At 53.9% G+C, this 13791-nt stretch overlaps 1 protein-coding gene across 1 annotated transcript; it reads left to right on the forward strand.

Moving 5' to 3' along the window:
• The first annotated feature begins 12816 nt into the window (after positions 1-12816).
• Smim38 (small integral membrane protein 38) lies at positions 12817-13295 on the forward strand. The gene has a single exon (XM_052761299.1). It carries the CDS (start codon positions 12867-12869, stop codon positions 13020-13022), a length of 156 nt encoding a protein of 51 aa, XP_052617259.1. The 5' UTR covers positions 12817-12866; the 3' UTR covers positions 13023-13295.
• Positions 13296-13791: the final 496 nt, after the last annotated feature.

The following is a 13791-nucleotide window of genomic DNA, read 5'->3' on the forward strand; positions in this document are numbered from 1 at the left end:
GGGAGAGCAGCCCTACCCACATCTTGAACTTGGACTTGTGGCCACACAGTGCAAGCCACATGGGCAACCAGCCGATGTGGAAGGGGAGCCTGGCCCCCTTCTAAGATGGTTATGATAATCAATAATGTTCTTTTGTTGTTTGTTTGTTTTGTTCTGTTTTTCAAGACAAGGTTTCTCTGTGTAGCCCTGGCTGTCCTGGACCTTGCTCTGTAAACCAGGTTGGCCTTGAACTCAGAGATCCACCTGCCTCTGCTCCCGAGTGCTGGGATTAAAGGCATGTGCCACCACCGCCTGCTGTGGGATGATCCTTCTGTACTCTGTGAGTATGTATTTCTTTCATTGGTTGGTTATAAAGCTGTTTTGCCCTATGGCAAGACAGGATAAGGTTAGGCGGTACAATCAAACTAAGGACTGGGATGGAGAAGGGCAGAGTTGAGGGAGACGTGAGCCAGATGCCCAAGAAGCAAGATGCCAGAGGACTGGTAAAGCCACGGCCACATGGCAATACATAGATTAATAGAAATGGGTTAATTTAAATGTAAGAGCTAGTTAGTAATAAGCCTGAGCCATTGGCCAAGCATTTGTAATTAACATAAGCTTCTGTGTGTTTATTTGGAACTGGATGGTTAGGACAAAAAGCTCCGCTTCTGTTTACAACCACCAGCTTTTTGTTTTTTTTTGACAGGGTCTCACTGTGTGGTCCTGGCTGTCCTGAAACTTGCTATGTAGACCAGGCTGGCCTCTAATTCAAAGATATGTGTGCCTCTGCCTCAGAAGTACTGGGATTAAAAGCATGTTGCTTCTAGGAGGTAGATGAGACTCACTCCCACTCGGTCAGCCCCATGTTGGGCACTGGTGTGAGAAGGGTTCTCCTCACTCAAGGGATCTCAGCACCACGCTGGTGTGAGGGTGTGGCGAAGAGGTGAGCCTGGGTCAGAATCTCAGTTCTGATTGGCTATGGACGCTCATGCCTATATTACCAGCCCTTGGGAGGGTGAAGCAGGAGGAATACCTTGAGTTTAAGGCTGGCCTGGGAGACAGAGTGAGTTCTGGGCTAGCCTGGGCTATGGTGCAAAATGAAACATTCTTGGTTCCGGTTCCTGCTCTGCTGTTTCCTGACCAAGTGACCTTGAAGGGTCAAGACCTTTTTGCCAGCCTCTTTCACTGGATCTGTTAGCTATGCCAACCCTTGTTTCTGCTCTAGAGGGTGCTATGATGATTTGGGAAGAAAATGCCCCTTGTTCCTATGTCCCCTAGAATGTATCTCAGAGCGGGGCTTTGCAGGGGGAGGGAATGGTCGGGGTTTAGAGTTCCTCGTCTCTGTCTCCACATGTCTGTCACCCTTAGCATCACTGACTGTTCTCTGTGCATCACAGCACCAGGCTTACAGCAGGGGAGCAGGGACGCTGCCGAGGAGGGTGCTCCTGACTTCTGCAGTTTTCTCTCGGTGTCTCAAGAGTCCTCCCTGCACCAGTGGGGTGGGTCTGGGTGGCTGCCATCTCCAGGATTCCCTCCAGCTCAAGGTCCGCCCTGTTGGTTTTTGTCCTCAGGGTCTGCTCAGCATGGCAGTCACCCTGAGCAGAACCCCAGGAGGCTGTTCTTGCTTCGGTTACCCAGAAGTTCTTTCCCTGCTGGTCGTCTGACAAGACACCGTGAGAACCCAGCAAGCAGCAGGGTGTTCTGTGTGGAGGTGGGTAGCTGGAAAGGTTCCCGGGCCGGAACCTCTCTACAGGTCACAGAGTCTCAGCGTAGATCACCTGTCCTGCTACCCCAGGGCCACCAAGGAAGGGGCTGACACATGTTCCCGGGGAAACATGCAAACGCTGCCTGGGAAGGCACCCGGGCTGATGTCCTCCTATGTGCTGTCCACCTTCAGTCATCGGCAGAGACTGGAGACAGACATGATGGTGATGCTCCCTTTAGGAGGAGGGAACAGGCCCAGAGGCAGGGAGGCTGGTGGGTGGGTGTGTAGCCGGGGAGAGCCACTTTCCTCCCTAGTGGGGCCCCACATTCCTGCCTCTAGGTGGAGCCTGTGATCCCCAAGACAGGCCACATTCCCAGAAAGCTCTGAGTTCTTGTTTTTCTTTATATGCGATCTGTCAGGCAGAATCAGGCTGGAGTATGAGGGTCCTTCAGCCTGTCCAAAGGAGTGGGGGCACTCCATGTGCCTCCCAATGTCACATGCAGTCCCTCTTGCAAATGCTTAAGCTTCTCCAGCTGTGGAGTAGTGTCCCCACTTGGCGTCAGGACCCCTTCAGACCGCAGACAGCTCTTCTGGCTCTCCCTGACTCATTTTCCCCACAGAGAGATGAGGGACCCTAGCCTTTTTCCTCACCAGTAGGCCCAGAGAGCTTTTTGAGAGAGATGTTTGACTTTGTGGGCAGTTTTAGGGTTTCTTGGTGACCTTGGGCCAGAGGAGGCAGGGCATAGATCCTCAGATCTTCTTCTTCTTCTTCTTCTTCTTCTTCTTCTTCTTCTTCTTCTTCTTCTTCTTCTTCTTCTTCTTCTTCTCCTCCTCCTCCTCCTCCTCCTCCTCCTCCTCCTCCTCCTCCTCCTCCTCCTCCTCCTCCTCCTCCTTCTTCTTCTTCTTTTTATTTTGTTTTTCAAGACAGGATTTCTCTGTGTAGCTTTGCGCCTTTCCTGGAACTCGCTTTGGAGACCAGGCTGGCCTCAAACTTACAGAGATCTGCCTGCCTCTGCCTCCCGAGTATTGGGATTAAAGGTTTGATCCTCAGATCTTCTTGAGAACAGGTCAGTAAGAACTCTCTGGTCCCTCCAAGCCCCTCTGTGAGCAAAGCCCCCAATTTATCCCTTCCTCCTGAACACAGGTGAAGGGTGCAGTGTCCCTGGGGACAGCCTTAGGGGCTTGGGGGTAGATACTGAAATGGGCCAGGGTGGAAGCCTGGCTGGGTGACACTGGGTTACAGGGCTCCCTGGGGACTCTGCCCCTTTGCTACCAGGCTCTGCCCGCAGCAGAGGCTGTGTTCTGTCCCTGTGGCTTTACCTGCTCTAGAACATTCTATCAATGTCCCCTGCAGAGGTAGCCTTGCGCTTGGCTCCTGTCACCTTCCACCAAGTGTTTACTGTCCATGCCTGCAGCCTGTGTGCCTGTGGCTTGCCGGTTGCTCAATATCACATGAGCCTTGTGCCTGTTCCAGGCTGCCAGAATAGGAGTAGACCGGAACTTGATTTCTTATCTCCTGCAGAACCGACAGCCAAGTTGTATCCAGATGAGCAGCTGCTATGAGTAAGCCACCGTGGATGCTCATGCCAGGTCTGTGTGGACTTGGTTGTGATTTCCATTCTGGGATTGGTCACATTTTGTCATCGTTGTCACAAAATGCCCGATGCAAGCAGCTTCAGGCAGAAGGGCTTTAGTGCAGCTTATGGCCGAGGCTGCCCAGCTGCCTATGGCAATGTATATGGTGGCCCTCGGGCCTCTCTGGGACAAGTGATACTTCTCCCTGCTCCCAGAACTGGACAGTGACCCCAACCATTGAATTCTGCCCATTCTTTGGAAGCTGGGGTTTCTAGATGAGACTTCCGTGGCCTCCGTGCTCCCCCGGGATACCTGTACTACCAGTGCTGTGGGCTTTCGAGTTTGTAGACTGTGTCCCTAGAGGGCATTGGCAAGGCTGAATAGCTCAATGGGACAGAATGGGACTCCAACTATGACTCTGAGGTCTCTGTGACCCCTTGACCCCAGAGTGTGTGCCCTGGCTAGCACCCACACACTGATCCTCCTGTGTCTGCCGGGCTCTTGTGGGCACATGACAATTTCAGAGGGCTCCCTGACCCTCCTCTCTGCGTGTGTTCTTCCTGTCAAGGGTTCATCACATTTTCTGTTGCCTCTCTCATGTTCCCAGAAGAGCATGGGTATGTGTGGGGGGAGGGGGGAGGGCTCAGAGAATGAAGATCATTTGGCCAGTGACAATATCTGACGTGATGAGGTGCCTCAAGGTACTGGGTGCATGTGTTGTACCTCCTGGGGGACTTGGGAAGCTTAAGAATTCCTGTGTGTGGTGGGTGGTACACAGTACCTGTTCAGTAAATAGCTATAGGACAAGTAAATGAACTGGAGTCCCCCACCTGGCAGAGTCAGGCACGTGTCTCCTGCCACTTGGATGTGGTGTTTTGTGCTCTGTGTAGTGCCCCTGATTGGATGGATCCAGAGCAGGGGATAGTGAGATACGGTTGGTGCTGGCCCGGAGAGTTGGGAACCTGCTCAACTGAAATCACCCCACTGTGGGCTCAAGAAAGAACTCAGTTTGTAGAGTACTTGCCTGGCATGCACAAAGACCTGGGGTTCCAATCCCACCACTGTATAAACTGGAATGGTGGTACACGCCTGTAATTCCAGTATTCAGAAAGTAGAGTTGGGAGGGTCAGGAGTTCAAAGACATCTTTAGCTATGTGAAGAGTTTGAAGCTAGCCTGGGCTACATTAGACCCTATTTCAAAACAAAGTATAAAGACCATCTTACCAGGTGGCTTGTTAAGAAGAGGGTGGCCCATTGGGGGCAGGGCCTGGTATGGCTGGCCAATCACAGTGACCAGGAACTAGCCTGGGTACAGACTTCTGTCCTGGGGGAGAGGAGGGGATGGGAACTGGAAGGTCTTGGCTTTTGGGTAGCTCTGGAGGCTTCAGCTGTCAGAGCCCATTCTGGGAGAGGCTGGCAGAGAGCAGGGTGGTGACTGTCACACAAGGGACTCGGTGGGGGGAGAGCTCTCCCTCGTGTCTCACTGCCTGCTCTACTCTGGCCTCCGAGTCTCTGCTTCTTTGGTACTCATCCATCACATCTAAAGAGAAACCTGGTGGCAGGGACCCTGTCCTACCAGCCCAGTGCTGAGGACACCTCCAGCTCCCCCCACTAGCTCTGGGGATGCAGCAGGTGCAGACCTCAGAGGCTCCGGGGAACTTCCCCGCCATTCTCCTACCTCTGACTGTGAGGTCTGGGAACTGAGAATGTGACATAAGGCATATGTGTGCGTGTGTGCATGTGTGTGTATGTGTGTGTGTTCATGTATGTACCTGTGTGTGTACACATGTGCACATTCGCGTGCATGCGTGCTGTGTGTGTGCATGGGGTGGCCAGAGGTTAACTTGGATGTCATCTTCAATCCTTATTCACCTTATTATTATTTTTTAAAATATTTTGTTTGTTTGTTTTGTTTGAGACAGGGTCTCACTGTGTGTAGCGCTGGCTGTCCTGAAATTCACTCCGAGGTTCAGGCTGGCTTTGAACTCACAGAGATTCCCCCTGCCTCTGCCTCCCCAAGTGCTGCGATTAAAGATGTGCATCACCACACCCAGCTCCACCTTGTTTTGGGGGACAGGATCTCTCACTGGCCTGGAGCTCACTGTTTCAACTAGACTGGTTTGGCCAGGGGACCCCGGGAATCCTCCTGTCTCTACCTGCCCAGCCCTGGGGTCGCAGTTACACACCACTGCACCCGGCTTTCACACAGGTGCTGGGGATGGACTTCAGGTCCTTGTTTTTGTACAGCAAGCGTTTTATCCCCTGAACCATCTCCCTAGCCTTGACACATGGCATTGTAAGGGTGCTGTCTCGGAGGCTGTGTACTCAGGCTTATCCTCAGTACAGGCAAGCACGTGGGACTAGCATGTTTATTCTGAAAGCAGTGGCCATTCTGAGCCTTCTGGATTGACCTCCAGTGGGATGTGTGTCAGTCAGGTTAGCTAAGTCATATGAACATGTGAAGTCTGCACTTTCTGCATGTACGTGCAGATGTGTGCCTGTGTGTGCACAAGTGTACATGTGTGTGAATGCAGGTGTGTCTACAAGTGTGTGTGTGAACGTAGGCTGGGGTGGGACAGCCTGTATCCTCTACTGACCCTCTTTCTTGGCCCCTGCAGACCCATTGAAGCCCCAGCCCTCAGCTGATGAGCCAGGCCTGGCACCTGAGCAGGAGACCGTCCAAAGGGTACTGGCCTTTCTGATCTGACCCAGGCACTGGGCTCAGGCTGTCAGGATGGCAGGAAGTGCTCTTGGCCTTAGCCTTAGGCAGAAACAGACTGAGTGGCTTTGGGGTCAGCCAGTGCTGAGGCACAGAGACTGCATCTCAGAGGCGGCGTAGCTTCAGGGAGAGGCAAGAGCAGCTTCCTGGTGTGGTTCCTAGTTCATCTTCCAGGACAGAGTCAGAGTGACCCCTGACTCTACTAAGTGAGCATGTCACCCCTGGCAATGCAGACACCCGAAGTCCCTGAGGGTAGCTGAGGTGAGGATGCTGCTGGGGTGTGACAGGAGTCACTCTCGAGCTCTCTCTCCTCATTTCAATGTTTCTAGAAACCCTTATATCCGAGGTCTTTCAGCAACGGCGACCTGATGGTTCATCTCAATGGTGGCCAGTCTCTTTTTGGCTTCTTGATTTTGTCTTTTGCAGAGCAATCATGATTCCCCCTCCTCTACCACCTCTCTGGGGATGCTTCCTTCACCCTCACGGAAGGCCTTTGGGTAAAGCAGGTACATACCATAATAGTTGAGGAGGAGGAAGCAGACAAGAGGGAGGGAAGAGTGTGTGGGGGAAGCAGGAGCTGAAAGAGTGAGATGAGACCTGGAGCCTTCAAAGGAGGAAGAGGAGGAGGAGGAGGAGGGAGAGGGAGGGGACCAAGGAGGCCCTGAGCCTTCAAAGGCGCACAAGCAAGCCACTCTGCCTCTCGGAAAGCTTTTCTGTCTGCATGTGAAAGCTGGTCTGGGTTCATTGATAAAAACAGGTATTGTTTGAGGTCTGAACGCGTTAATGAGTCCCAGCCCTGGACTGCTAGCACTTGCCTGGGGCCACTAGGCCCCTTCTCACTTCCTTACTGCCTCTCAAGGTGCAGGCAGGTGACCACCCCAAACCTGCCACCTCCAGCAGACCTGGTGGGGGGTGCTCCTCCTAACCCTTAAGAGTGGTTGGCACTCCTCCGGGTTCCTACTGCCCAGATCCTAAGGCATGAGAGAACCACACGTGTCCCTAGACTTTCCGACAGCTTGCCTCCCCTTAGGGATGGTGTCCACTCTCTGCAGAAATGTCCCTAAAAAAATGTGACTTCATCTACACTTAGGTGCAATTGATCCATTAGCACCTTTGGTGTAGAGTTCCACGTGGAGTTAGTTCACTGTCCCTTCCCACCCCGGGACTGTCAGTTGAGACAAGAAATACCAAGGGAGGCTGCTAGGAATTCTGACAAGAGAGGCTGAATAAATTACGCTCCTTTGCACGCCCTAATCTGGTGTTGTGCTGGCTTCTGGGACATGGCTAATTTATTTGGAATTTCATTCTGGGCTGACAGCGGCCTGCAGGCTGTTTGATCACCAGGCAGACTTACACACTGGCTTTCACTGGCTGCAAGACGGCCTCCTCAGGCTCTGCCTGCAGCGGCCTTTTCAGAGGGCTGCCCCTCCTTGGGACACAAGCCCCTCACTGACCCAGCCCTCCACCTCCCCACTTGTCCCCGCCAGCGGCGCGGCGGCGGCGGCGGTGTTAATCTGCCTTTGTGGTTCAGGAAGAAAGATTTATTTTCGCCTGTCTGGAGGTCTCCAGCATTGAGGGGCAATCCTCTTTGAAAAGCACGTTCTGTTGATTTCAGGGGCTGGGTTTTTTTCCTTTTCTTTTTCTTTTTGCAAGGCAGGGTCTCATGTAGCCCAGGCTGCCAATTTACTAGGTAGCCTAGGCTGGTCTTGAACTGCTGACTTTATAGACGTGTGCTGCTACCATGCCTGTCCCTGCCTCCATTTGTGTGTGTGTGTGTGTGTGTGTGTGTGTGTGTGTGTGTGTGTGTGTGTGTGTAAAGTTCATGTCGAGGATCGTCTTCTGTCTCTCTTCTATCTACTCAATGAGGCAGGTCTTTCAGTCAAACTGAACTTAGCAAATAGCAGGGCTAGTGGTTTGCCTTCCAAGTTGGAATTGCATGCAGACTGCCACACCCACCCTACACTGTACCTCCTGCTCGTGAGGCAAGTGCCTTAGCCACTCAGCCATATCCTTTGGTCCTGTTTGCTACTGTAGCTCACGTTGACCTTGAACTTACGACCTGCCTCTACCTCCTTAGTCCTTGTTTTATAGGCATACACATGTACTACCAGGCCCTATTGTGGCTGGAGTTTGAAGGGTGAGATTCTCAGGGAAGAAGTGAGCTGACCACAGACTTTCTTCGAGAGTCTCCCCCAAGGTTTCCATTGATTCTGAGGGTTCCTTACTGTTTGGGGCTCCATCTTGGCAGAAGTAGCTGACAATTTATTCTTTTGTCATCCACATACTTCTGCAAGGTACGTGTTCTTTTGCTCTCTCTGTCTCTGTCTCTGTCTCTGTCTCTCTCTCTGTCTCTCTCTCTCTCTCTCTCTCTCATTCTTGTTCTCTCATTCTCTGTCAACATGAGTGTCTGATTTTTGTGACAAGGTAAAAGAAACAGTTGGGGGCTGGGAAGATGGCTCAGCCATTAAGAGCTTTTTCTGCTCTTGCAGAGGACCCAGGTTCAATTCCTAGCACCTACATGGTGACTCACAACTGTCTGTAACTCCAGTTTCAGGAGATCCAACACCCTCTTCTGGCCTCTGTGGGCACTGTCCACACACGATGCACAGACATAATGCAGGGAAAACACCCATGAATATAGTATAAAAATAAATGTTAAGAAGAAATAAAAGTGTCAGGCATTGTGGCACACACCTTTAATCCCAGCACTTGGGAGGCAGAGGCAGGAGGATCTCTGTGAGTTCGAGGCCAGCCTGGTTCACAGAGTGAGTTTCGGGCTAGCCAGGGCTACACAGAGAAACCCTGTCTCCAAAAAAATCAAAAAAGATGAAGATGAAGATGAAGGCGAAGACAGAGAAGGAGGAGGAGGAGGAGGAGGAGGAGGAGGAGGAGGAGGAGGAGGAGAAGAAGAAGAAGAAGAAGAAGAAGAAGAAGAAGAAGAAGAAGAAGAAGAAGAAGAAGAAGAAATAAAAGTAACAATTGTTACTAAGGCTGAGAAGTCTTACTCTTTGCCCTGGTCGTAGCTGGAGGCTACACAGTTTTGGCAGAATCTGGTCTAATGAAATGTTAAAGCTTCCTTTAACTTGCCCTGGAGACCCCCCCGCCCATATGGCCCCAGGGGACCTGTGAGAGACCTGATATAGATCCATGCGAGAGTTCAGAGGTCGTGAGTGCCGGAGGAAAGGGAAAAGTAGTGCTAGGCTGGGGAGAGTTCAGTCCGTTAGTAAAGAGCTGGCCACACAAGTGTGAGGACCCGAGTTCCATCCCTAGAACCTCTATGGTGACATGCTCTTGTGACCCCAGCTCTGGGGAGGTGGAGGCAGGCAGATCATCATGCTCACTGGCCAGCCCAGCCTACATGAGCTCCAGGTCAGTGAAAGATCTTGTCTCAAGAGAAAAAGAAAAGAGAGAGAGAGAGAGAAAAAGTGACTGGTGTCTGAGGAATGATACCCGAGGTGTACACACACACACACACACACACACACACACACACACACGCACGCACGCACACATGCACATGCACACATGCACCCACTCACATGACCCCCCAAAGCAATATAAACCAATCAGAAGCAGGTATGGACTATGCCCCCAGTCACGAGGTCAAGCCCGGACAGTCCAGTGGGACCTTAATGATGTCTGGGTGGGTGTACCCTGAGAAGCGCGTCCCACCGGCATCGCTTGCTGCCAGGAGTGAAGAAGTGACGTGTGGACACAGATCTGCTTGCTGAGGGCTCTGAGCAGACACTTGAGCGGGTCCCTGGGCTCCTTCCCAGCACTGTCACTGGTAGGGACAACAGGCCCCCAGTGGGGACCAGGCTTCTGCTGGAAAGAGCCGGAGCTCCCACCCCCCAGCTTTTCACCCCAGCCCTGCCCCGACAGCCCGGGTTTTCACCTGGTAAACACCAGGGAACCGTGGACAAAGTCCTGTCCCTTGTCATTTCAATGCTTGAACACAGGTGTAGGAAGGCACCCTGGATCCTTCAAGACTTGGAACCAGAGTCTCCTAATCTGACCTCTGTGACAAGGGACAAGAGCCTCCATGGCTGAGCTCTGAGTGTCACAGCAGACACTATTGGTGCCTCTGGGTTTGCCGTGTTGCCTTGGGCTGTGTCCTACAGCACGTGGGGGTGGGAGAGCCATAAAAAGGGTTGACTTTGGGCACAGGCCCGTTTTCTGAATTTGGGGCTGTCCTAATGACTGTGTACCCTTTAGTTAGTCCGGGGGACCCAGGGCTCTTCCACTGTATGGTCAAGGTTTGGTAGATGTCTGCCCAGGGGACAGCTCCTCAGCTCTGGTAATGAGGCTGGGGAGGCCCTTGAAGGACCAGGAATAGCACAGACCATGTACATCACTGCTGACAGTTGTAGGTGACCCAGAGTCCCTTTCATCACAGTGGGAGCACCCTGGTGTCCTCCAGGCAGAGGAGCTGTGTCTGAGCTGTCTCCATCGATTTCTTGGTTTTTCCTGTGCCTCCTGCATCCTCAGGCCCAGCACCCCACAGACCTCCTCTCTCAGGAGCAGCTTGGTGTGTCCAGGGGAGGAGGGCCACACACTTCCTCACTCGAAGGACACTCAGACCTTGTGCTTGCTGACTTCCAGAGGCATATGAGCAGGGAAGGTCAGGCCTCCTTGACCCCAGAGTCTCCCCTAGGTGCCATGTGACCTGGGACAATATTGACTTTGCCTATCTGATGGCATGCTTGACAAACACAGAGTTTTGTTCAAGGCCACCTTGGCTCCACCAGTCTGGTGGGCCCGAGCTGGTGGCCACGCTCAGGGCAGACAGCTCCGGCTTCCAAGAAAGCCAGCCTCACCTGGAGATGTGGCCTGTCAGGTGAGTGAATCGCTGGCTGAGGCTAGACCTTGGCTTCTTCTCTTCCCAAGAGGCATGGTGGTGTCCATCTGGAGACCCTCCCCCACGTTCACTTGGGTTTCTTTAGCAAGTGAGCAGGACCTTCCAGGACATTCCGGAACCCCTTGACAAGCACATGCTTGGTCTGATTTCTGCTTGGGCCTGACTCTGAATTTCTAGGTCCCCATTTACATTTGGAGTGAGAAAAATAAACCCAGAACTTGTTCCAAGAGTATTGTCCTGAGAATGCTGGCTGGGTGGCCTGGCAAGACACCCCATGAACTGCAGAGCAGAAGATAACCTCGGTCAGTCCAGGGATGCACCAGCTGCCGGGTGAGAGGTGGAGTGTGGCCACAGGGAACAGACGTGCATCTGGCACACTTGGGGTTAGTGTGATGGAACCCACCAATCGGCACCGTCCTCATTCTGCACTTCCCGCCCTTAAGGTGCGCTGTCTGCCCATCCTTTGTGTTTGTCATTATTTGGAACCTTCTAGAAGGGCTCGTACAGGGTGAATACTCATATTGCCAGAGAGGAGGGTTCAGTGAGAGGTGACAAGTGATGGGCCACAGAAGCTCTCTGTGTGGACGAGTCCCCTTGCATCTCTCCGGGCCTGTTGGGCTGGTTCCTGGTGAGACAACTTGGGTTGGAAGTCCAGTACCCTGTGGCCGGGTACTCTCACCCTCATTCCTGCCACAATGCCCCTGGCTGCAGGTGAGGCCCTGCTTCGTGGGACACCAGGCTGGTATTAGGGGTAGGAGATGGCAAGCCTGCTGTCTCACCCAAGGAGACCTTGGCTGTGAGGGGCCCGAGTGGACCATGGCAGGGGACAGGGTCCTTATGTGTGGTGTGTGTGTGTGTGTGTGTGTGTGTGTGTGTGTGTGTGGCGCACACATGTATGTATGAGCACATGTGTATGGCAGACAGACATAACCGGGCAGGTGCTGTTTTTCTGGAAAATTCTGGAGGTGTGTCTCCAGGGAGTGTGTTCTGGGGTGCTGAGTCCATTTAAATACACTCTCTTTGTCTTTCAGATCAGGGGCCTTTGACCTCATTTCCCAGCAAGGAGCCTGAGGTCTAAGGGAGCAAGCATCTTCTCCATCATCACTCAGTGAGTCCCAGGCTCATCCCAGGCTCATCAGCCGGCAGCCTTGTGTGGGCGGCTGGGGGGCCCTGTAGCGGTTCCTTCTCATAAACTTCTGTGGGGCTGGAGGAGGTGGTGTTGGGCCCACCCCCAGTGGCTGCTCTGGAGGGGGGAGATTACTCCCCCCCTTCCAGGTTCCAGATCCTTTTTAGGGCGGTCTGTGTTGACCACCCCCATGCTGCCACAGGCTGGAGCGGCCTTGGGGACTCTGCGCACAGCCTGTGTGCTAATTGAGCCATGTCTGGGGTCACCTCTGGGCTCCAGCCGACTGTTCCCCCTCTCTGTGCCTCTCTCCTCTTTTCAATTGCACAGTCTCCCTGCCGCCCTCCCTGCTGGGCCGGGCCTCCCTGCAAGTCTCGTGGCCCCCGCTCGGTGCGGGCCTGCTGCTGCTGCTGCTGCTGCTGCTGCTGCACAGCCCGCCCAGCCTCGGACCGCGCCGGCCTCCAGAAGTGATAGCTAATTGGGGAGAGAAAGAGCCCGATTGTCTGCGGCAGCCGGAAAGGCCCGGAGGAGGCGGCCGCTTCGCCCTGCAGCTGCCGCCGCCGGAGATGTTTGGGGATTACGTCAGCCTGGCGGGCAGGGGCCGAGGGGACAGCGCGGGAGGCGGGCTCCCGCAGGCCTCCCGCCGCCAGGGCCTCTGACAATGCGGCCATTGTCGGGGCACGGAGTGCTTAGCTCCCCATGAATGGTGCACGGGCCTCTTGACCAAGGAGGCCGCCTGTAGCCCCAACTGTCCCCTCACAGGCAGGGAGGCCCTGTGCGGTGGGAAGGGCTGGTTGGGGACTGCACGGGTCTGTCCCTCAGAAGGGGCCACCGGCAGGCAGAACTGAGCTCAGGCCCCAGAGAGGTGGCCGCTGCTCCACCCCGTGTGGTGGCCTCCCTCCTCAGCATGGCCTCCTGGCTTGGGGATGCCGCTGGCCCTGACCCGCTCATGGTGCTCCTGGTGGTCATCCTCCTGGTGCGCTTCATCCTGTGGTCCTGTCTGGGGACCTATATGGACTACAGGCTGGCCCGGCCTCATCCTGGCAAACCCAAGGAAGAGTAAGCGAAGAGGCCCAGTGGAGACCAACCCAGGAGGTTTTCGTACTGTGACCATATCATCCCCCTGTGGGTGGGCCACCCACCTGTCCATTGAGTGCCACAGACGCCTTCATGTAGGACACCTTTACCCCGCCCCCCCTTTCCACTGCTGCTCCCATGAGTCCTTTAGCATGGGTTAACCTCCGCAGCTTTTTACCAGCCAGGCAGGTATACAATCCTGATGTCCTACGCACTGTGTCAAACCAGAACGCAGAAGAAAAGACCGGTTCAGAACCTGCTTAGACAGGTGAGGACTGTCCCCATAGGAGGGTGTCTGCCCACGTGGGCTGTCAAAGCAGCCATTATCACCAGTTTCTGGTTCCCCCCAGCAGGGTATGCCCCAGGAAATGTCTGGTCTTTCTCTACTGCTAATCTTTATAAGAGGCTGGGGTGAACCAGGATTGTGGCCGGGAGGCCCCAGGGACAACCATGACCGTTACCCCCAGGGCCAGCGCTGCCAGACACCTCTGCTGTCCTAACCAGTCACTGGATGCAGGCAGAGAGCTGCCCCACTTTCCCAGAGCAGACCTCAGGGACGTGTTTCAAATGGCCTCATGAGATGGAGTTCAAGCCCAGATGTCCTTGGCCCTGACAACTCCTCACCCATCGGATCCTCAGTTTCCCACCTTGGTTTGTCACAAGAATGAACCCACGGGGTTGGTGATGCAGCTTTCATGGGACTGTGTCGCTTGTAAAACTCCGAGTCCCTGACTCTGGGAAGCCCAGGTAGCACT

This window comes from Peromyscus californicus, unplaced genomic scaffold (assembly GCF_007827085.1).
Source record: "Peromyscus californicus insignis strain IS unplaced genomic scaffold, ASM782708v3 Scaffold_4__1_contigs__length_199733344, whole genome shotgun sequence".
Classification (NCBI taxonomy): Eukaryota; Metazoa; Chordata; class Mammalia; order Rodentia; family Cricetidae; genus Peromyscus; species Peromyscus californicus.